Below are 25,173 nucleotides of genomic sequence, written 5' to 3'. Positions count from 1 at the left end.
TAGGAAAAAGTGTGTGCATGTATGTATACTAATTGTCCTCTCTGATCGCAGTGTCAGTGGGGACATCATGGTAACACAGACTCCAGTCTCCTTGACTGTGTCTCCAGGAGGAAAGGTCACATTCAGTACAAGTCCAGCCAAAGTGTTAGCAGCATTTTAGCCTGGTATCGGCAGGAAGCAGCACAGGCTCCTAAGCTGTTTGTCTCCTTTGCATCCCACTAGGCCTCCGAGATCCCTGACGGGCGTCCTGGCAGTGGGTCTGGGGCAGACTTCACTCTTACCATCAGCAGCCTCCAGGCTGAGGATGAGGCAGGTTATTGCTGTTAGCAACATGATGGCTACAGTCTCACACTGCTTCAGCCTGGAACAGGAGCTTCCTCCCAGGGCTGGAGGTCTGTGAGTCTTCACTGCACCAGCTGCTTCCTTCCTCCACAGTCCTGAACACACACACTTCCTCTATCTGCCCCAGAAGCCTCATCTCCCAGACATGGAGTTTTCTCTCCAGAGTGCTCCTCCTATTCAGGTAGGCCTACATTTTGAAATGAGATATGAAATAAATGCTACAAGCCAACCAGGCCTGCCCCCTTGTCCCAGTTAGAGACCATTGGTTTGATCTTCCTTCTCTCCCTGATTACACAGCATCTCTGGATTATTCTCGTGTGTCCGACGTTTTAGGTTCCAGGGGGCAGATCCTGCTGAGTAGGTGCCAGAATCTCTGCTGCCTCCGAGGAGAGACAGTCTCCCTAGCTGCAGGGCCAGTCAGGTTCTCATCTACACTGAGTGGGAACACTATTTGGGTTGTCAGCGTAAACTGGAGCAGGGACCTACAGACCTCATTTACCACACTTCCTCTACACATCTTGTTGTGATGCTGGACAGGTTTCTGTAGCACTTGCAGATTAATACAGACTAGGAAGAAAGGCCTGATCATCTACTTCTGAGTAATCAGCCAGTGAAAACCCTGTGGATCACAACAATAATATAGTTCATTGAATTGTCATGAGTCATGGAGTCACAAGGTGGCAGCTAACAACAGGAAAGAACCATGATTTCCTTCAGTCACTAAATTAAACTTGCCCACCCAAGGGATTAATGTAAAGAGGAATTGAGAACTAATGAAAAAAGAACATGGGAAAGCGGTCACATGTTTCTAGAGTAAAAGGGTTAATGATTTAGAGTCTCACCTTTGAAAGAATGAGTGTCACTGACGGAAATGGAGAGGAGAAAAGGGCAGTCAAATGGCAGCTTAGAGCAAGAAAACACCTTCATTGCCATTGACCAGGAAAGCTTTGTTGGAAAACAGGATCCATGGAAGGAAAAAGTAAGAGAGGAATATTTTGTCCTGTAAGGGAGATTTTAAGTATGAAGGGCCCAAGTTTAATACTGGGTTAGGTCCAGAGTTGTGAGGGGTGACTGATAAGAAAGAAAAAAGTCCAGGAAATCTAAGAATTAAAATGAGAACATTTCAGAGGCAAGGAAGCACAGGGAAGAGAGAACTAACTGAACTTTCGGGGGGAAAACACACTGGATATTTCCCCAAATCAGTCATGTGATCTATCCTTGTGAAACAAGCAACTTCCTGTGATAAGAAAACTCCTGACAAAGCCTACAAGAGATTTTTAGAGCATTCTTTTTTCTATAATTTCCCACAAAAGGGGATCCAGAAGAAGCCACATCCCTTAAGTTTCTCCTGAAACCTGCACATACTCCAAGGAATTAGTCGGGAAATGTGGTCTTTGAGGCAGAGAGAGGAGGCGTGCACTTTCAGGGCTGAGCAGAAAGGAAGCAGCTGGTGCACTGAAGACTCACTGGCTTTAACCCTCGGGAGGAGGTTTTTGTTCGAGGCTGAAGCACTGTGGGAGGTGGATTATTATAAACTTGCAGACAGTAATAAACCGCGGCGTCTTCAGGCTGGAAGTTGCTGATGGTGAGAGTGAAGTCTGTCCCTGACCCACTGCCACTGAACCGGTCAGGGACCCCAGATGCCCGGCTGGATGCCTTGTAGATGAGCAGCTTAGGAGCCTGTCCTGGCTTCTGCTGGTACCAGGCTAAGTAGCTGCTCACACTCTGGCTGGCCTTGCAGTTGATGGTGACCGTTTCTCCTTGAGACTTCGCCAGAGAGGCTGGAGACTGGGTCAGCACAGTGTCCCCAGTGGCACCTGCAATCAGAGTAGACAGTTACCATGTATACATATATACACACACTTTTTCACGCATACAACAAAATATACCATTTATACCACAACTTCTAGTGATATTAAATATCAACAAATAATTGGTTCCATTTTACAAATAACTGTCATTAACATTATATGTTAAAATCCTTTATCAACTGTAGAAAGATACTACTCTGGAGAGGTTGAAAGACTTTTCATTTCTCACCAGAGGCCCAGAGCAACAGGGACATGAGGACCAGAGTGTGTGGCACCATCTTGCTGGCCCTGCCTGCCTGATGCAGATCAGCTCCCATAGCAAAGGCCCTGTTTATAGTATCTGAGCAGCCAGCCTGGTGTTGGAGGGGCCTATGCAAAGCAGTCAGTGAATGGAAAGCAAATTACATGGGAGATAGGTTGTGAAACTAGCCAATGTACTTCAAGAGCCAAATATATCACATAAAGTATAATTTTATGAAGAGAAAAAACAAAGCAAGATAGTAGAAGCTCTAATACCTCTCAAAAAAACAAAAAAAAACTTCCAGTCCAGCACATTCCAACTCATGAAAACCAGATCTGTTACACAGTAGAGCTGCCCCATAGGGTTTTCTGGCCTGCATTCTTTATAGAAGCAGACTGACAGGTTTTCTTCCAGGGTAGCCCTGGGTGTGTTCAAACTGCCAATCTTCAGGTTAGCAGCCCATCCAGCTGCTTGAAACACCTAAAATCTAACGAATAGCTTCAATTTTAACAAAAAACCATTTGAAATGGGTTCAGGTTCCATAAATGTTGGACTAGTTTCCTCAAATCAACGGTTTTGTGAAACAGTAAAAAATGCTAGAAAAATATAGAAGAAAAGGAAAGAATATGGGAAATTTTTGTTTCAGTGTTTGATAAAAATTTATAGCTAGAAAATGTCTGAGCTCTGAAGATACTGTATCCTGAAGGATACCTAAAAGACACCGCAAGCACTTGAGATTGGAATCCAGGGCTATGGAAGGGCCAGGGAAATGGAAGACAGGCCCTGAATTTACTCGTATTGAAAGTCCTCAGGAAGCCCATACTGAGCTAGGGTTCCAGAAGGCTCAGATCAGAAAGGAAATATGAACCAATGAGAAAGTGGAACCTATCATGCCCACAGTGGGTAAGGACCTGATAAAAGGGCTCTAGAATCATTTGTGGAAATGGGGAGGAAAAATCAAGCAGGATTTCCTTGTAAAGTTGTGACTGAATGCCAACTTTTCAAAGAGTTTCATTCCAGGTATGGATGGCCTCGGTGGGCCTGGAACTCTTCAGCCTTGAAGGCGAGACTTCATTTCTCTTACTTTGGATATATTACCAGGAGGGAGCAGTGCTTGCAGGAGATCATGAGTCATAAGGTAGAGGGTCAGAGAAAAAGGGAAAGAGCCTCAAAGAAATGGGTTGACACAGTGCCTGCAACATTGGGCTCAAACATAGCAAAGGCTGTGAGGACGGCTCAGGACCAGGGGGTGTTTCGGTTTGTTGTACACAGAGGGTCACTATCAGTTGGAACCAATGTGATGATGCAGAACAACAACAAGATATGAATACAAATGTGATGCAACAGAAATAACAGGGAACAAAAGGAGCTCTGTTCATACTTCACATTCGGGCATTATACGAGTTTATTCAAAGAAACAAATGACATACTTAACATTGTATGCAAGGTACAGAAACCAAAAATGGGGACACTTCAGATCTGAAGAAGAACAAGTCGAATTTCTACAAATTAGTAATGGAGTTACCAAAATTTTAAAACTCAGCAGCAGACAGACTTCCATTTGTAGGCTAGATGGAATAACAAGGGCAAGATTTACCACCACGTGTGAAACAATCAAAAAATAATTAACTAATTAAAAATTATATTTAACAGTTAATACACTCAGCTCCTAGTCCTAGCCTCAAAACAAATAAAATAAACAAAAACCTGGCGATCTACTTCCAAGATTAATCATTGAAGACCATACCACTGACACACATGGGGTCACCATGAGTCAGAATGAAGTGGCTTTTCATGTTACAGAAGTGCATCGCTAGGTCTTTCTTCAAGGACCCAGAGGTGGATTCGAACTGCTAACCTTTCGGTAGTAGTCTAGCACAAACATTAGCTCCACATCACTAGTTAAACCTTCATTTGGGGAAGATAATCCAAGATCATAGGTGCCCATCACTGCCATATTCAAAGAGTGAGTCAGAAAAGAGCACCTACAAGATTTTCTCCCACAACCCTGTGCTCTGAGACTTTCACTATCAAAGTGCCTGTCTCTTGCCGTAAATGTCCCCTCACCACCACCCCACCCTGGGCTCAGCCCTGCTGATCTGAGCCTCATAAATGGACCCTTTTCTGGAGGGTGGTACCTGAACAACATCACAGGAGAGAGAAACTGCAGGATGGTGACACCATCCAGAACCTCAGGCTCCTACTCTGCTCTGTTCCAGGGGAGAGGGTATTTGTAAACACGGAGATGGAGTTTTCTCTTCAGAGTAATCCTTCCATTCAGAGCTACGATTTTAAAATGAGATATGAAAAAATGCTACAAGTGACACGGGCCTGTCCGCCTATCACAGATAGAGATTATTTTGGTTTGGTTGTTTCTTGGATCCCTGATTGCACAACATCTCTGCATCATCCCATGTGCCTGTCATTGCAGGTTCCTGCCAGGAGATGGAGATGACACAGTTTCCAGGACCTTGGCTGTCTCCCTGGGAGAGAGTCCCCAGCAGCTGAAGGGCCATAATTCACATGATTTGAACTCATTGATTTTAATTGAGAGATGTTATAGGCCTATCTTAGCAAGTGTTTTAAAAGAAAAGTGTTTCCTGCTGTTGTTTGGAGGGTGTCCTCTAAGTGTCAGTTATGTCAGGATGGTTGATAGCCTTGTTCAGTCTCCTACATCCTAACTGACCGCACTGCGTGCTGGACGTGCTACAGAGCCTCTACTACGCTGAGGCCCTCTCAGTGCTGGCCGAGTCCATGTACCTGGTGTATGGGCCACACCAGTATACCTGGGGGTGGAATGAAAGTCCAGAACTCAAAGAGGCCTACCAGTTGCTTCGTTCCTTTAGGAAAAAAGGCACACAGTAAAGATGCTGAGGTAGAATGTATATTCCTCCTTACACCTTGTCTATGGGGTACACAACATTTATCTTAAGGGGGGACAATATTTCACACCATTTTGTGCCAGCCGTAAAGGGTACTTCTCAGAAATAAAAGCTTAAGATCACCTTCAACTAGGGGACATCAGCCACCAGACCTCAGCCAACATGCTGCCTGGCATCCCAGGAAGAGCCTCCGGGTCGTTTTCAGACCCCCGAGCTCATCTCGACTTGATCCCTGGATTCGTGCTCTACTTAGCCAGTTGCCATGTTGTCAGCTGAGACTCCTGGTGACCCCGTGTGTGTAAGAGTAGAACTGGGCTCCATAGGGTTTTCACTGCTGACTGGTCTGAAGCAGGCCAACTTGCCTTTCTCCTGATAAGCCTCTTGGAGACTCAAACTTCCAGCCTTTTGCTCAGCAGCCAAGTGTTTGAACTGCTTGCACCACCCAGGGCCTCCTGAGCTCTAGTTCAATAACCTGCTGCTGTTGAGTCACTTCTGAGTCATAGAAACCTTTTTGGACAGAGTAGAACTGCCCCATAGGGTTTCTTTATGGAAGCAGGTGCTCTAGTTAACCCACTGCCCTTGGGTTCATTCTGACTCATAGCGGCCCTCTAGGACAGAGTTGAAGTGCTCCATAGAGTTTCCAAGGGTGTAAATCTTTAACGGAAGTGGACTGCCCCATCTTTCTCCTGCATAGTGGTTAGTGGATTCAAACCACAGACCTTTTGGTTACCATCCAAGCACTTTAACCACTGCAAAACCAAGGCTCCTTGTTAAGAGGGCCAAACATTGGAGAGTGGAGATTCTGTACTTCTTTTGTATTTAGGAAACCCTGGTGTCATACTGGTTAAGGGTTAGGCTGCTAATCAAAAGGTTGGCAGTGTGAATCCACCAGGCGCTCCTTGGATACCTTATGGAGTGATTCTACTCTGTCCTTTGGGATCCCTATGAGTCCCTTTCCACTCCACCACAAGTTTGGTTTTTGGTTTTTGGTCCTAAGTCAACAGGACACTAGGGGGCACTCAGGTCAAATTGTTGACATGTTTCTCCTGTTTCAGCTTGGAGTCCAAAATGTCTGTATTTGCCTGACACATTAAAGTGTTACTGTTATAAAACCAAAAAAACCAAACTCACTGCCATTGAGTCAAATTCTTCCTGTCTCTCTGTCTCCCTTTTTCTGTCCCTGTCCCTCTGTTTGCCTGCAGATATCAATCTCGGGCAACTTTTGTAAGAGTTTTTCCACTATCTTTTTTTTTTTGTACAAGTTCTGAGGGTAAAAGAGCTATTGTTAAGAGCAATATTAATTGTACAGTTTGAATCCAGGGTACATCAGTTTTAATGAATCTTGTAACTTTAGTATCAAGCCAGAAATAAAAGATATTGCTCTTTTGCTACTCAGAAATATTATTGAGAAGTAAACATTTGTTATATTTTTTTAATATAATCAACAAGTTTTGCCCTTTTAAAAATGAAAATAATTCATAATAATAAAAAAAAAAAGCCCATTATCTTCATGGTCCTTCCAAATAATGTTTACTCTATGTGTGTCACAGCAGAAGTGATCTCCAGAGGGTTCCCTTCCCTGTAATCCTTATGGAAGCTGATTTCCTGGCCTTTCTGTGGTGGCACCGATGGGGGTTTGACTCATCAATCTTTGGTTTAGTAGGTGAGTGCAATCTGTTTGTGCCACCCAGAGACTCCTTGAATCTTTACTTTGCCTTAAATAAATAATGCTGGTGCATTCTGGGATGGACAATTAAGATTAATTCTCATAATTAGTTTCAAATTTCACCCAGAACTGCCAAGATATTCGACTATGAGAGAACCAAATAAGGAGGTTCCTAATTTCCAAGGAAAAGAATATGAAAGAGGCGTGAGATCTGCCCAAGTAAGTTTCTATCTAGGTCTTATAGCCTCTAAATTTTTGTTCAACTTTATGGTTTTCCCTGACTATTCTAGGGAGCTCAAATTTCTTTGATGAGGTTTCATTTTATCATATCTTGTTATTTCATTCTATCCTATTTAATTCAATTAGATTTGATTCAAATTGATTCGCTTATATTTGATTCATTACTGAACCTAACAGAACAACTTTATATATGCATGTAAAGAAGGAGAAATAAGATAGAATATTCATCAAGGTCAACAAGTGGTTACCAGGAATATCATATTCACTCCCTGAGGCATAAAAATTCTTTCCTCTTTTCCCCTTGCCTTAAACTGGGCTATTAGCTGTCTATATATAAGAGAAAACTTTTTCTTTCCTATCAGGCTCTTTTGACTTGAGGCTCTTTAGGAGTTTATAGTATCTGAGCAGCCAGCCTGGTGTTGGAGGGGCCTATGCAAAGCAGTCAGTGAATTGAAAGCAAATTACATGGGGAACAGGTTGTAAAACTAGCCAATGTACTTCAAGAGTCAAATATATCACATAAAGTATAATTTCATGACTAGAAAAGACAAAGCAGGGTCATAGAAGCTCTAATATCTAAAAAAAAAAAAAAAAAAAAAAACTTGTAGTTCAGTGGATTCCAACTCATGACAGCCACATGTGTTATGCAGTAGAGCTGCTCTGTAAGGTTTTCTTGCCTGTGTTCTTTATAGAAGCAGACTGACAGGCTTTTCTTCCAGGGTACCAGCTGGTGTGTTCAAACTCCCAACCTTCAGTTTAGCAGCCCATCACAACTGCTTGAAGCACCCAAGATCTAATGAAGAGCTTCAATTTTAGCTTAAAAACAATTTTAAATGGGTTCAGGTTCCATAAATGTTGCACTAGTTTCCTCAAATCAACAGTTTTGTGAAACAATAAAAAATGCCAGAAAAACAAAAAACAAGGAAAGGGAAGAATATGGGAAATTTTTGCCTCAGTGTTTGATAAAATTTATAGCTAGAAAATGTCTGAGCTCCGATGATACTTGTATCCGAAGGATACCTAAAAGACACTGCAAGCACTTGAAATTGGATTCCAGGGTATGGAAGGGCCAGAGAAATGGAAGACAGGCCCCGAATTACTCGTATTGAAAGTCCTCAGGGAGCCTATATCAAGCTAGGGTTCAGGAGGGCTACATCACAAAGGAGGTGTGAACCAAAGAGAAAGTGGGACCTATCATGCCCATAGTGGGTAGGGCCTGATAAGAGGGCTCTAGAATTATTTGTGGAAATGGAGAGAGAAAAACAAGCAGGATTTCCTTGTAAAGTTGTGATCGAATGCCAACTCTTCGAAGAGTTTCTTTCTAGTTGTGGATGGCCTCGGTAGGCCTGGAAGTCTTCAGCCTTGAAGGTGAGATTTCATCTCTCATATTATCAGGAGGGACCAGTTCCTGCAGGAGATCATGTGTCATAAAGCAGATGGTCAGCAAAAAAAGAGAAAGCCTCAAAGAAATGGATTGACGTGAAATAAATGCTACAGCAACAGAGACATGTCCACCTATCACAGTCAGGCTATTTTGGCTTCATTGTTTCTTGTGTCCCTGATTGCACAGAATCTCTGCATCCTCCCGTGTGACTGTTATTGCAGGTTCCTGCCAGCCGATGACGGTGACACAGGCCTCACATATCTCCCTGGAAGAGCTTCCATCAGCTGAAGGGCAAGTCAGAGTCTTCTCTACACTGACCTGAGAGGCCGCTTAACCTGGACAGACTCCTTAGGCCCTGATTGATTTCACTTCCACCCGCGTTGATGGGGTGCCCGCCCACTTCAGTGGTGGTGGTCGGAGGCCAACTTCACTCTCACCATCCTCACCATCAGATCAAAGATAGTACAAGAAACTGCTGTGTTCGAAAATCGAGATATCCTCTCATAACGATGTGACCCCATATACAAACTTCTTACCAGGGCAGAGGTGGGGGAAGGTCTCACTTACTAGGAACTCTCACAGAGATTGCCATTGTTTATTTGTTTTGATCACGCAAAAAAGTTGGCATGAGGTAGTCAGAAAATCGGCAACTAGGCCTTCTCTGGCTCCAAAACAGAGCAGGCCTCCTGCCCTTCCTGCTCACATCCTTTAAATCTGCTCTCAGCCCTCACCCTGGGCGTCACTAGGTGGCCATTTGCAGTCCCATCTGACCCTCTCTAACCTATGTCAACCCTGACTCCCAAATGCTTTTACTGCTGCCCCAGAACAGCACCTCCTTTCTAGGCCAAAGGCTAGAGCCACTATCCCCTGGGCATTCCTGTCCCTGTTTCCCCACTCAAGTTTATGTCAGAGAAAACATCTCAGGAACGAGAAAATACTAGATCCCTGCTTGCCTTTTGTATAAAAGCAAGGCAAGTTATATTATCCCAAATACATTTAAAAAAAAAAAGAAAAAATTCCTAGTACAAAACTGAGTAACAGAAAATAAGGTCCTTCAATTATAAGAAAAATTTAAAAATGGAGTGTCTCCTTTTCTTTTTTTTGTATTTTATAAGACAGAATTTTACCTTCTTCTTAAAAGAAGTTTTTAACAAATCTCTTCTGGCTTTCTCTGTACCCCTCATATTCTCATTTCCCTACTTCTTGTCATTAGCTGCCACTAAGTTGATATTAAATTCATAAAATATAAAGTTGATATTAAATTCATACCCACTGTAAATTCCAAGCTTCTCCCTTTTAATAATGCCCTCACCCAAACCAAGGATGCCATGGCCCTCCCTTATTTCATCACATTCATTCTGCAAAACCTAAACCCTGGAAAAAACTCCACCCTCTACACACCTGCATCCATGTTCACAATGTGGCTGGAGAAAAGCACATAATTATTCTGATTCTCTCATTGTAAATTTATGCACACAACCTCAGGACAGCCCTTAATCCTGCTTCACACTGGTACTTCATTTACCTGGTTGGTTCAGTCTCTAGCCTTTCTCTTTTCTTTTTTCTTCAAGTTGTAGCACCTACTTCTCATCCTACCTTTCAGCAAATGACCTCATTTCCTGTGTCTTGGAAGAGCTTCCACTAGCTCCTCTCATGCATCTTCTGATCCTCAGGCGTCTACACCGCCATGTGCTGCCTGCCTGCCTGCCTGCCTGCCTGCCTGCCTGCCTGCCTGCCTGCCTGCCTGCCTGCCTGCCTGCCTGCCTGCCTGCCTATTGCTGAAGATGAGCAGACAGTCCTCCTACCTGAGGCCAGGCCCTCTGCTCCTAAACCCCTGTCCCTTCCAAGGGTATCTCTTGTCATTCCTTTCCTCTCTTTTCTAAACGATCCATTTTCCCCTCACTTTAGCATCATTCCTATCAGCATGAAACAGTATTTTTTCAAAAGATCTTTTCATTTCACATCTCCCTCCAGTTATGTCCTCTTTCACTCTTCTCCTTTACCTTAAAGCTCATTGAAACAATTGTATGTAGTCACCAAACCCAGACTGTCTCCTTTCATACTCTCTTGGGCTCCCTCCACTGAAGTTGTTAACCACACCTTCTCATAGAAACTGCTCTACTCAAAGCCACTGAAGACTTCCACACTGACCCATCCAATGGCCACTTTTGAGTCCTCTTACCAAATACCTCAGTGACATTAAACACATTGATGATGCTTTCCTCCTTAATACAGTCTCCTCACTGAGCTCCCAGGCATCACACTTTTTGTTTTCCGTCCACACTGCTCCTTCTCAGACTCCTCTGCTGGTTCCTCCTTGTCTCCCTTGCCTGAAAGCTCAGATCCTGGGCATCTTTTGCCCTTCATCTATGCAACACTCATTTCATTGCTAATCAGATTTAATTCTTCTGTCCATGTCACTCTGTTGAACTCCAAATTCAAGTCCAATTTTCTACTTGACACTTACATGTGGAGGTCTAGTACACAACTCAAACCTGAAATTCCTGATTTTCCTAGCCAAATCCACTCCTCCCAAGGTCTTTCCTATCTGAATAATTGTCAACTCTGCCCTTCTACTTACTCAGAGCAAAACCTGGAAGTCACCTCGAGACGTCTCATGCTTTTTGACAAAATCTTCAGGGTACTGTAACTGACAGGGTTAAACTGTTCTCCCTGCTCCCATCATACCCGGGTCTTTGAGCTCCTGAGGAAGCATTCTGTATAACAGCCCAACGTCCATCTTACTGGTCCTCTTCTGAAGGCCACTTCACCACCCACTGCCTCACCCCCTCCATTCAGACATGGGCAATTAGCCACAAAGTTGTCCTTCCTGCTGCCATATTGCTCCCCAAATGCACTCTGATATGTGGTGTCTAGTTCCTGAAATTGCCAGCATATTCTCAGCAATTTCATGGGCTCTGCATAACCCTACAACTGCCCTAGAATCCCCAAGTTGAGGGAGCTTGATTTGAGATTTGGTTTCTTAACTCCTTGCTTGGCTGGCTTGCAATAAATTCTAGTTTATCTTTCTCAAAGGCCTGGCGTCTCTCAACTGAATTGAAGGGTCACAGGGAGCAGGACTCACCCTCGTCAGATTACAATATTGTATATTTATTTTCAAAATATGCCACTCCTCATCCCCTCCACTGCTACTACCATCACCAAAGCAATTGTCCTGTCTACCTGGATGATGGTAATGGCCAGCTAACTGATACTTCTCCTGCCCTTGTCCTCCAAAGAGTTCCTGTTAAGCTACAAATCAAATCATGTCCGCTTTTGAGAACTATTCCAGTCATTATCACATCCTTTAAAATGAACAGAAAATCCTTAATGTAGCTTACAAATCCTATGAAAAGAGCCCCTTCATTATTTTTTTGTCCTTATCACCCACACTACCCTTCACAATGCTGCTTCACCAACACTGGCTTCCTTCCCTCTTTCCCAACATGCTGGTTACATTTCTGCCTCAGAAATGTGTGATTTCGTCTAACTACAACACTTTTGCCTGGAGATATTCCTATGACTCTTTTTCTCACCAACATTGAGGCTTTGATCAGTTCATTCCTTCTCAATGCAGCCTTCTATCACCATCTATTGCAGAGCACTTGTAAAAACACCCCAATTCTTTATCCCTCCCTCTATCCATACTACTGGTGACATGACTGTGTAGCTGCTCCTGTTAGGGGATAAGTGCTATTTGCTCTCTCCTTCAATATGAGTTGGTTGTGTGAATTGTGTTGATAGATAACGTACAGCAAAAGAGACACTGTGCCGGTATTGAACCAAGACTTCAACAGCACTTATGCGCTTTTACTTACTCTCTTGGAATTCTGCCAATTGCTATCACAACAAACTAGTTTCACTCTGGCAAGTGTTTAGAGAAATGTGGCCAAGTCATCTCAATAGCCGCATCTGATGGCCAGCCAACTACAGACATATGAAAGTTACCTCAGCCTTTCTAGATGAGCTAGCACCCAGGTGACCTGCCCGATAACTGTAAATGCATGAACTTTCCAGACAAGATCAGTCAAGACTGGTCCATATCAGCAGAAGTCTTTATTGGTCCAACTCAGCAATAAACATGAAAGCAATAAAAATTCTTATTGCTTTTAGCCACTGGGTTTCTGAATGGTTTATATGGTTGGCAAGAGCTAACTGATACATCATCCTTATTCAAAGTGCTACTCATCTGCTGTGGATTGAAATGTGTCCCACAGAAATGTTTGTCTACTTGGCTAGGCCATGATTTCCAGTATTGTGTGGTTGTCCAAGATTTTTTGATCTGATGTGATTATCCTATGTGTTATCAGTCCTACATCTATGATGTTAATGAGGCAGAATTAGAGGCAGTTACATTAATGAGGCAGGACTCAAACTATAGGATTAGGTTTATCTTGACTTGATCTCTTTTGAAATATAAAAGAGAGACTTGAGCAGAGAGTAGAGACTTCTACCACCAAGAGTGAAGAGCCCGGAGGGGAGCTCATTCTTTGGACCGGATGTCCCTGTGCTGAGAAGCTCCTAGACCAGGGGAAGATTGATGATAAAGACCTTTCTCCAGGGCCGACAGGGAGAGAAAGCCGTCTACTACAGCTGGCATTCTTAACTGGGGCTTCTAACCTCCTAGGTTGTGAGAGAATAAATTTCACTTCATTAAACCCATCCCCTTGTGATATTTCACTTGTAGCAGCACCAGATAAATAAGACAAAATCTTACACCAGCAAACTCTTATTCCTTTCCCCTCTTTATTTTTCTTCATTCCAGTTACAAAATTACTTAGTAAATTTTAACTTCTCCATGTGTTTATTTTCCATCTTCCCCAACTAGGATGAAAGCAACGTATCTGAGTAGGACACACAGTAAACTCTCAATTAATATATTTTGAGTGAATAAACGACATGGAAACTTTAACATCCATTCCCTGAAAATACTTCTCCTTGTTAGAGAAAAGGTGTTGTTATGTACATAAGAACGTTTACAGTATCCTGATCAAGTTTTTCTGAGATCACTCTGATGCCAAATTTTATCAATATATGTATTTCAGAAGGAGATACAGAAGTAACACCAGAATATCTGGAGTTTTTGTATTATTACACTGAGATGAGAATGTTAATTAAATGTTGTCAGAAGGATTCAACTATAGTCGAACAAAGAACCCTGGGTGGCAGCAGTGGTTCAGGGGTTGAATACTTGCCTCCATGCAGGAGACCGGGATTTGATGCCCCGCCAATGCTCCGCAAACACAGGCACTACTCCTCTGTCAGTGGAGGCTTGCATATAGCTATGATGGTGAATAGATTTTAGGGAAACTTCCAGACTAAAACCAAGTAGGGAGAAAGGCGTGGAGATCAACATAGAAAAATCAGCCAGTGACAACCCTCACCGATCCCATTCTCATGAAATCACCATTGTTCTAGGAACCACAGCAGCTAACAACAAAAAAGGACCATGATTTCCTTCAGTCAACGAGTTAGACTGGGGTGCCCAGGAAGTGAAATTAAAGTTGTCAGTTAATGAAAAAAGATGCGGAAATAATGTCACATATTTCTAGAGTGAAAGGGTTAATGGATTAGACACTTGCTTTTGAAAGAATGAAAACCACTGAAAGAAGTGGAGAGAAGAGAAAGGTCAACAAAAAAGGAGGTACAACAGAGAAACACCATCAGTGACACTGACCAGAAAGGCTTGGCCAAAAAGGGGATCTGTGGAAGGAAAAAGCAGGAGGGGAATACTATCTTCTATGAGGAAGGTTCAGAATATGAAGGCTTAAAGTTTTAATCTTGGGAAAGTCAAGAGTTAAGGTGTAATTACAGGGAAAGGAAAAAGTCAGGGAGACAAGGAATTAAACTGGGAATATTCCAGGGTGAAGATGGCACAGGGAAGAGAGAACTCATCTTTCAGGGTGTAAAACTCACTGAGTGTTTTCTCCAGATGAGCCTTGTGATCTAGCCATGTGAAACATTCAGGTTTCTGTACTATGAAAATTCCTGACCTGACAAAGGCTATAAGAAATGTTTAGAACGTTTTTCTACAGTAATGTCCCACAAAAAAGAGTTTAGAAAAGCCTGTGGCTCTTACTTTCCTCAAGGGCCCAAGGAATTAGTCAGGAGATAGGCATGAGGGGCAGATACAGGAAATGCGCATGTTCAGGACTGTGTGGGAAGGAAGCAGGCAGTGCAGTGAAGACTCATAGGCCTCCAGCCATGGGGAGGAGGCTTGTGTTCCAGGCTGAAGCACTGTGAGAGGGCAGCCATAATGCTGCTAACAATAATCTGCCTGAGGCTGCTAATGGTAAGAGTGAAGTCTGTCCGAGGCCCACTGCCTCTAAAGGAGTCAGGGATCTCAGATGCCCAGTTGGATGCCAGGGAGATAAGCAACTTAGAAGAGTGCCCTGTTTTCTGCTGGTACCAGGCTAAGGTGATGCTAACTAACACTCTCACTGGTCTTGTTCTGATGGTGACCATTTCTGCTGGAGACACAGTCAGGGAGACTGGAGGCTGGGTTATCACGATGTCTCCACCGACACCTGCAATCAGAGAGGACAATTACCTTACATACATGTATACACACACTTTTTCATAGGCACATTAAAATATGCCATTTTAAATGTGCATTTTACTGGAACTCATGTCACACATAATTGAGTCAATTTTGGAAATAGCCATCATTTCCACTAGGTCTTAATATGATTGTTCAGCTCTACAAAGATACTTCTCTCAAGGGATTGAGGCAATTTTCATATCTCACCAGAGACCCAGAGCAACAGGGACATGAGGGCAGAGCCTGTAACACCATCTTGCTGCCTCCACCTGCCTGATAAAAATCAGTGCACATTGCAAAGCCCCCATTTATGTAATCCGAGCAGCCAGACTGGGCCTGGAGGGTCTATGCAAAGCCATCATTGAACTTGGAAGCAAACTACATGGACAGAAAAAAATAAGCAAGTTTTCCTTGTAAAGTTGCATGTGAAAGTCAATGCTCCAAGGAGTTTAACCCCAAGTGTGTATGGTCTATATGTGTCTGGACCTCTCCAACCTTGAAATTAGTTTCAGATAACCCAAATGATAGAACCAACAAACGGAAGCTGCTCTGGAAGAGGGCACACCCAACATAAATCTGCAGAATACCTCACAAATAATATTTCAAAGACTGATACCACCAAGAAGTCAGACATTCTTGATATCCAAGAAAATAAGATAACTAGGTTATGAATATGAACTTGATGAAAGTGAAATAACAGAGAACAAATCGAGTCCTCATTACTCTTTAGACTTGGGAGTTACGTGAGTTTTTCTAAAAAAATAAATGATAACCTTTACATTCCATGAAAGGCACAGAAAACTAAAAGCATGGGTACTAGAGATCTGAAAAAACATTTTTCTAGAAATTAGATATAGAATACACTTCTGTCAGCTTGTCATGCTGTGGGGACTTATGTGTTGCTCTGATGCTGGAAGTTATTCTGCCAGTATAATAATACCAGCAGGATCACGACAGTGGACAGGTTTCAGCTGAGCTTCCAGACTAAGACAGACTAGAAAAAGGACCTGGTGGTCTGCTTCTGAAAGAATTAGCCAGTGAAATCTTATTAATAGCAACAGAACAATATCTGTTAAGTAGTGCCAGAAGATGAGTCCCTGAGGTTGACAGACACTCAAAAGAGGGCTAGGAGAGAGCTGCCTCCTTAAGGTAGAGTTGACCTTAATGAAATACATGGAGTCAAGTTTTCAGGACATTCATGTGCTGATGTGCCGTGATTCAAAAGGAGAAGAAACAACTCAACACATCCATTAATAATCTAAATGTGGAATGTACAAAATACGAGTCTAGGAAAACGAACATTGTCAAAAATGAAATAGAATGCATAAACATCAATATTTTAGTCATTAGTCAGTTGGAATGGACTGGCACTGGTCATATTGAATCAGAAAATCATATGGACTACTATGTAGAGAATGATAACTTGAAGGAGAATGGCATTGCATTCATCATGAAAAAAAAATACAAAGTACAATGCTGTCAGGGATAGACTAACATCCAGACATCTAAAAGGAAGATCAGTTAATTTGACTATTGCTTGAATTTATCCACAAACTACTAAGGTCAAAGATGAAGAAATACAAGATTTTTACCAACTTCTGCAGTCCGAAATTGATCGTATATGCAATCAGGATGCACTGATAATTACTGGTGATTGGAATGCAAAAGCTGGAAAAAAAAAAAAAAGGGTCATTATTTGGAAAATATGGCCTTGGTGATAGAAACGATGCCAGAGAGTGCATGATTGAATATTGCAAGACCAAAGACTTCTTCATTGCAAATCCCTTTTTCTGCCAATATAAATGGTGACTATACACATGGACCCCACAAGATGGAATACACAGAAATCAAATCAAGTACATCTGTGGAAAGAGACGATGGACAAGTTCAATATCATAAGTCAGAACAAGGTCAGGGGTTGACTGCAAATCAGACCATCAATTACTCATATGCAAGTTCAAGTCAAAACTGAAGAAAATTAGAACCAGTCCTTGAGAGCCAAAGAATGACCTTGAGTATATCCCACCTGAATTTAGAGACCATCTCAGGAACAGAGTTGACACGTTGAACACTAATGACTGAAAACCAGCCGAGTTGTTGAATGACGTCAAGGACATCATACATGAAGGAAGCAAGAGGTCACGAAGAAGACAGGAGGGAAAGGAAAGACCTAAATCGGTGTCACAAGAGACTCTGAGAATTGCTCTTGAATGTCAAGGAGCTAAAGCAAAAGGAAAAAATGATGAAGTAAAGAGCTAAACAGAAGTTTTTGAAGGGCAACTCGAGAAGACAAAGTAAAGTATTATGATGACATGTGCAAAGGTCTGGAGATAGAAAATCAAAAGGGAAGCACACGCTCAGCATTTCTCAGGCTGAAAGAACTGAGGAAAAATTCAAGTCTCAAGTTGCAATATTGAGGGATTCTATGAGGACAATACTAGACAACACATGAAGCATCAAAAGAAGGTGGAAGGAATACACAGAGTAACTATACCAAAAAGAATAGGTCAACATTCAAACATTTCAGGAGGTAACATATGATCAGGAACTGATAGTAATGAAGGAAGAAGTTCAAGCTGCACTGAAAGCATTGGGGAAAAACAAGACTCTGGGAATTGACCCAATACCAATGGAGGTGTTTCAACAAACAGATGCAGTGCTGGCAGTTCTCAGTTGTCTATGTCTAGAAACTTGGAAGACAGGTATGTGGCCAACCTACCAGAAAAGTTCCATATTTATGCCTATTCCATGAAAGGTAATTCAACCGGGTGTAGAAATTATTGAACAATATTAATTTAAAAGTGGCTACAGCAGTATATGACAGGGACCTGCCAGAAATGCAAGCCAGATTCAGAAAACAAAGTGGAACAAGGGATATCATTGCTAAAGTCAAATGGATCTTGGCTGAAAGCAGATAATACCAGAAAGTTGTTTACCTGTGTTTTACTGACTATGCAAAGGCATTCAACTGTGTGGTTTGTAACAAATCATGGATAACAATTGGGAAGAATGGGAATTCCAGAACACCTAAATGTGCTCATGAGGGACCTGTACATAGATCAAGAGGCAGACGTTCAAACAGAATAACGAGATACTGGGTGGTTTACAGAAACCCTGGTGGCATAGTGGTTAAGTGCTGCGGTTGCTAACCAAAGGGTCAGCAGTTCGAATCTGCCAGGTGCTCCTTGGAAACTCTATGGGACAGTTCTACTCTGTCCTATCAGAATTGACTCAATGGTACTGGGGTTTTTTTTGGCATGGTTTACAGTCAAATAATGTGTGCATCACAGTTGTATCCTTTCGCCATGCTTAGTCTACATGCTGAGCAAATAATTTGACAAGATGGATTCTATGAAGAAGAATGAGGAATCCGGATTGGAGGAAGACCCATTAGCATCCTGTATGATGCAGATGACACAAACTTGTTTGCTGAAAATGAAGGGGACTTGAAGCATTTACTGATGAAGATCAAAGACCACAGCCTTCAGTATGGATTACGCTTCAACATAAAGAAAACAAAAATCCTCACAACTGGGCCAATAAGTAACATCATGATAAATGGGAAAATACTGAAATTGTCATGGATTTCATTGTCCTTGGATCCACAATCAATGCCCGCAGAAACAGCATTCAAGAAATCAAAGGATGCCTTGCACTGGGCAATTTGGTTGCAAAAGACCTCTTTAAAGTGTTACAAATTAAAGATGTCGCTTTAAAGACTAAGGTGTATAAGAACAGAGCCACGATGTTTTCAATCACTTCTTTTTCGTGTGAAAGTTTGGCAATGCATAAGGAAGATCAAAGAAGAATTGAGGTCTTTGAATTGTTGTTTTGGTGAAGAATATTGAACACACCATGGACGTTCAGAAGAAGGGACAAATTTGTGTTGGAAGAAGTACAGCCAGAGTGATCTTTAAGAGGGAGGATGGTGAAACTTCGTTTCACATACGTTGGATAAGTTATCAGGAGGGATCAGTCCCTGCAGAAGGACATTATGCTTAGTAAAGTAGAGGGTCAACAAAAAAAGAGAAAGACCCTCAACGAGATGGATTGACTCAGTGTCTGCAACAATGGGCTCAAGCATAACAGGAATTATGAGGATGGCCTAGGACTGGGCAGTGTTTCATTGTGTTGTTCATAGAGTCGCTAAGAGTTGGAACTGACTGGACAGCACCTAACACCAACAACAACAAAAAAATGAACAATATACTAATGACATTTCTTTTTTTGCAACTCCAAAAATCAGAAATGTAACATGCTCAGTATAAACATTAATATTCAAGGTGAAAAAACTTTGATGAAGATTTAATACTGTCAAATATTGGAATATATCCTTATCAGTCAGGGATTTTGATTGCAAAGAACAGAAACCAACCAAGTCTAAACTAAGCAGAAAATGAAATGATTACCGGGTGTCATGCAGATCTGACTGAAAGTCTACAGAACATGGTGTAGAAAATGTGCATGAATCCACCTGGCAAAAGAGCAGTTCATGATAAATCAGAGAAGGAATTTGCATATGATCCCACCACCACCACAGATGGGCTGGGTCACCACCACCGGACACCAGTGATGGGACATTGCATATTGGAAGCCTCTGATACCATTCTGTTCGGAAACATTTTTTAAAATAATTTTTATTGTGTTTTAAGTGAAAGTTTACAAATCAAGTCAGTCTCCCACAGATAAACTTGTATACACCTTACTACATACTCCCACTTACTCTTCCCCTGATGAGTCAGACTGCTCCATCCTTCCAGACTCTCCTTTAGTCACCGTTTTGCCAGTTTCTAACCCCCTCAACCCTCCCATCTCCCCTCGAGACAGGAGAGGCCAACATAGTCTCAAGTGTCCATCTGATGCAAATAGCTCACTCCTTGTTGGCATCTCTCTTCAACCCATTGTCCAGTCCAATCCATATCTGATGAGTTGGCTTCGGGAGTGGTTCCTGTCCTGGGCCAACAGAAGGTTTGGGGACCATGATTGCTGGGATTCTAGAGTCTTAGACCATTAAGTCTGGTCTTTTTATGAAAATTTGGGGTCTGCATCCCACTGTTCTCCTGCTCCCTCAGGGGTTCTCTGTTGTGCTCCCTGACAGGGCAGTCATCGGTTTTGGCCAGGCACCATGTAGTTCTTCTGGTCTCGGGATGATGTAGTCTCTGGTTCATGTAGCCCTTTCTGTCTCTTGGGCTCTTAATTACCTTGTGACTTTGGTGTCCTTCATTCTTCTTTAATCCAGGTGAGTTGAGACTCATTGATGCATCTTAGATGGCCGCTTGTTAGCATTTAAGACCCCTGACACCACACTTCAGAGTGGGATGCAGAATGTTTTCTTAAAAGAATTTATTTTGCCAATGACTTAGGTGTCCCCTGAAGCCATAGTTCCCAAACTCCCGCCCCTGCTCCGCTGACCTTCGAAGCATTCAGTTTATTCAGGAAACTTCTTTGCTTTTGGTCCAGTCCAGTTGTGCTGACCTCCCCTGTATTGAGTGCTGTCCTTCCCTTCACCTAAAGGAGTCCTTATGTACTATCTAATCGGTAATAATCCTCTCCTGCCCTCCCTCCCTCCCCCCTCTTGTAACCACAAAAGAATGGGTTCTTCTCCATTTAAACTATTTCTCAAGATCTTATAATAGTGGTCTTATACCATATTTGTCCTTTTGCATCTGACTAATTTCACTCAGCATAATGCCTTCCAGGTTCCTCCATGTTATGAAATGTTTCACAGATTCATCACTCTTCTTTATTGATGCGTAGTATTCCATTGTGTGAATATACCACAATTTATTTATCTATTCGTCCATTCAGGGACACCTTGGTTGCTTCCAACTTTTTGCTATTGTAAACAGTGCTGCAATAAACTTGGGTGTGCATAGATCTGTTTGTGTAAAGTCTCTTATTTCTCTAGGATATATTCCGTAGAGTGGGATTTCTGGGTTGTATGGTAGTTCTATTTCTAGGTGTTTAAGGAAACGCCAGATCACCTTCCAGCGTGGTTGTACCATTTGACATTCCCACCAGCAGTGTATAAGTGTTCCAATCTTTCCACAGCCTCTCCAACATTTATTATTTTGTGTTTTTTGGATTAATGCCAGCCTTGTGGGAGAGAGATGGAATCTCATCGTAGTTTTAATTTGCATTTCTCTAATGGCTAATGATCGACAGCATTTCCTCATGTGTCTGTTATCCCCTGGAATATCTTCTTTAGTGATGTGCACGCTCGTATTCTTTGCCCAATTTTTAATTGGGTTATTTGTCTTTTTGGGGTTTAGTTTTAGCAGAATCATATAGATTTTAGAGATCAGGCACTGGTCGGAGATGTCATAGCTGAAAAATCTTTCCCAATCTGTAGGTGGTCTTTTTACTCTTTTGGTGAAGTCTTTAGATGAGCACAGGTGTTTGATTATTAGGAGCTCCTAGTTATTTGGTTTCTTTTCGTTATTTTAAGTAATGTATTGTATTCTGTTTATGCCTTGTATTAGGGCTCCTAATGCTGTCCCTATTTTTTCTTCCACGACCTTTATCGTTTTAGACTTTATGTTTAGGTCTTTGATCCATTTGGAGTTAGTTTTTGTGCATGGTGTGAGGTACGGGTCCTGTTTCATTTTTTTGCATATGGATATCCAGTTATGCCTGCACAATTTGTTCAAAAGACAATCTTTTCCCCAATTAACTGGCACGGGGCCTTTGTTAAATATCAGCTGCTCATATGTGGATGGATTTATATCTGGGTTCTCAATTCTGTTCCATTGGTCTATGTGCCTGTTGTTGTACCAGTACCAGGCTGTTTTGACTACTGTGGCTGTATAATATGTTCTAAAACCAGGCAGAGTGAGGCCTCCCACTTTGTTCTTCTTTTTCAGTAATGCTTTACTTATCTGGGGCTTCTTTCCCTTCCATATGAAGTTGGTGATTTGTTTCTCCATGACATTAAAAAATGTCGTTGGAGTTTGGTTTGGAAGTGCATTGTATATATAGATGGCTTTTGGTAGAATAGACATTTTTACTGTGTTAACTCTTCCTATCCATAAGCAAGATATGTTTTTCCACTTATGTAGGTTCCTTTTAGTTTCTTGCAGTAGTACTTTGTAGTTTTCTTTGTATAGGTCTTTTAAATTTTTGGTAAGAATTATTCCTAAGTATTTTGTCTTCTTGGGGGCTACTGTGAACGGTAATGATTTGGTGGTTTCCTCTTCGATGTTCTTTTTTGTTGACGTAGAGGAATCCAACTGATTTTTGCATGTTTATCTTGTAACCTGAAACTCTGCCGAACTTTTCTGTTAGTCTCAGTAGTTTTCTTGAGGATTCCTTAGGGATTTCTGTATATAAGACCGTGAAGTCTTTGTAAATATTTTTGACTCTGTGATTTGAGCATTATTACCATTTCCTCATGAACAGTTTCACTAAGTGCTCTTCAAGAATGTATTTCCATTCCCAGAAAGTGTAATCAACCAAAATCAAACCCATTACCATTGACTTGATTCCAATTCCTAGCAACCACATGTGTTACAGAGCAGCCCTGAGCTCCATAGACTTTTCTGTGCTGTAATCTTCATGGAAGCAGACCACTAAGCCTTTCTTCTGCTGCTCCACTGGGTAGGTCCCAAGTGCCAACCTTTAGGTTAGTAGCTGAGCACAAACTGTCTGCACCACTCAGGAACCTTCAGCAATTACGGCAGGAAAACTAAAATATAACTACTTGCATCAGAGAATCCAAAAACACCATATTCGCCATATTCGAATAGCACTGCCCTATTCAAAAAATAAGAAACAAGCAATTTAGAAGTTTTTGAACCACAGTCCTTTGATCTAAGAATTTCAACATTACACTCCATGGTTTTTTGCATAAATGTTCGCTTGGCACACCCTAACCTGAGCTCACACCTGCTGACCTGAACCTCATAAAAAGCTATAAAGTAGAGAAACTGTTGAATCAGTATGTGCTTTCTTGTGTATGTTCTCAACAGCAACAACAAAAAAATTCAACTCTTTCCCATCGAGTCAATTCCAACATATAGTGACATATATGACAGACTAAAACTGCCCCATAAAGTTTCCAAGGTGTGGCCCGTAGATTCTAACTGCTAACCTTTTGGTAAGGAACCATAGCTCTTAACCACTGTGCAATCAGGGTTGCCACAACCAAATTGAAAAAAAATACATAAAGCTACGAAATGGAGTTTCTTGGGGGATGGAATCTGAGCAACATCAAACAAAGAGAAGCTGCAGGACGGACACCACCCAGATGCTAGACTCCTGCTCTGCTGTGTTCCAGGTGAGAAAAAACCTAGACATGGAGTTTGCTCTCCAGAGTGATCCTCCTATTCAGATAGGTCTACAATTTGAAAAGAGACATGAAATAAATGTTACAAGCCACACAGGCCTGTCCGCATTTCCCAGTTAGAGACCATTTTGGTTTGATTTTCCTTGCATCCCTGATTGCCCAGTATCTCTGGATCATCCTTGCCTGCCTGTCCTTTTAGGTTCCAGGGGGAATATTCTGCTCGCTAGGTGCCAGAATCTCTGCTGTCTCCCAGGAGAGAATGTCTCCATTAACTGCAGGGCCCGTCGGAGTCTCTTCTACATTGACTGGAAACACTACTTAGGCTGGCTTCTGCATAAACATGAGGAGGGACCTACAGGCCTCATTCACCTCACTTCCCCTATGCATGTTGTTGTGATGCTGAACAGGCTTCAGCAGCACTTTCAGGCTAATACAGACTAGAAAGAGAGGCCTGGTGATCAACTTCTGAAAAATCAGCCAGTGAAAATCCCATGGATGAAAACAGTCAGATCTTATTATTCATTGGGTTATCATGACTGCAGTGCTGACAAGATGGCAACTAACAAGAAGAAAGAACCATGATTTCATTCAGTCACTAAATTAATCTTAGGTGCCCAAATCACCAAAATTTTAAAACTCAGTGGAAGACAGACTTCCACTTGTAGGCTAGATGGAATAACAAGGACAAGATTCACCATCATGCATGAAACAATCAAAGAATAATTAACTAATTAAAGATTATATTTTAGTGTTAATGCACTCAGCTTCGAGTCCAAAAACAGTAACCTCAAAACTAAGGAAAAGAAAATAATATAAAACCTGGAGATCTACTTCTCAGAAATGAATCATTGAAAATCTTTGAAAACCATGAAAATCTTTGAAAACCACACCATTGACACACATCAAGGTCACCATGAGTCAGAATCAAGTCAACAGCAAATGCCTCTTCATCTTACAGAAGTGCATTGCTAGGCCTTTCTTACAAGGCCCCATGGGTGGATTCAAACTGCTAACCTTTCAGTAGTAGTCAAGCACAAAACATTAGCTCCACGTCACTAGTTAAATCTTCATTTGGGGAAGATAATGCAAGACCATAGGTGGCCATCACTGCCATATTCAAACAGGAAGTCAGAAAAGAGTGCCTACAAGATTTTTTACCACAATCCTGTATTCTGAGACTTTCACCATCAAACTCCCAGGCTCTTGCCTTAAATGTCCCCTCACCACCAGCCACCCTGGGCTCAGCCCTGCTGACCTGAGCCTCATAAATGGAGCCTTTTCTGGAGAATGGAACCTGAACAGCATCACATGAGAGAGAAGCTGCAGGCTGGTGACACCATCTAGAACCTCAGGCTCCTGCTCTGCTCTGTTCCAGGGGAGAGGATATTTGCAAACCTAGAGATGGAGTTTTCCCTTCAGAGTAATCCTTCCATTCAAAGCTACAATTTTAAAATGAGATATGAAATAAATGCTACAAGTGACACAGGCCTGTCCACCTATCCCAGATAGAGATTATTTTGGGTTGGTTGTTTCTTGTATCCCTGATTGCACAGCATCTCTGCATCATCCCATGTGCCTGTCATTGCAGGTTCCTACCAGCAGATGGCAGTGACACAGTCTCCAAAACCCCTGGCTGTCTCCCTGGGAGAGGGTCCCCAGCAGCTGAAGGGCCAAAATTCACATGATTTCAACTCACTGAATTTTATTGAGAGATGTTATGGGCCATAACATGGTCTATCTTAGCAACTGTTTTAAAAGAAAAGTGTTTCCTGCTGTTGTTTG

The 25,173-nt window shown here is 42.1% G+C and overlaps 1 gene segment (V, D, J or C); it reads right to left on the bottom strand.

Moving 5' to 3' along the window:
* Positions 1-346: 346 nt before the first annotated feature.
* The window catches only part of LOC126060241 (immunoglobulin kappa variable 3-11-like), a 45,657-nt gene continuing 20,830 nt past the window's right edge, over positions 347-25,173 (bottom strand). Inside the window, 2 exon segments of the V gene segment in view lie at positions 347-529; positions 1,810-2,159. Of these exon segments, the coding sequence occupies positions 347-529; positions 1,810-2,159 (533 nt within the window).

The sequence above is a fragment of the Elephas maximus genome, chromosome 17 (assembly GCF_024166365.1).
Source record: "Elephas maximus indicus isolate mEleMax1 chromosome 17, mEleMax1 primary haplotype, whole genome shotgun sequence".
Taxonomy (NCBI): domain Eukaryota; kingdom Metazoa; phylum Chordata; class Mammalia; order Proboscidea; family Elephantidae; genus Elephas; species Elephas maximus.
The sequence above is the reverse complement of the archived record's forward strand: the minus strand, read 5'-3'. Positions and strand labels throughout refer to the sequence as shown.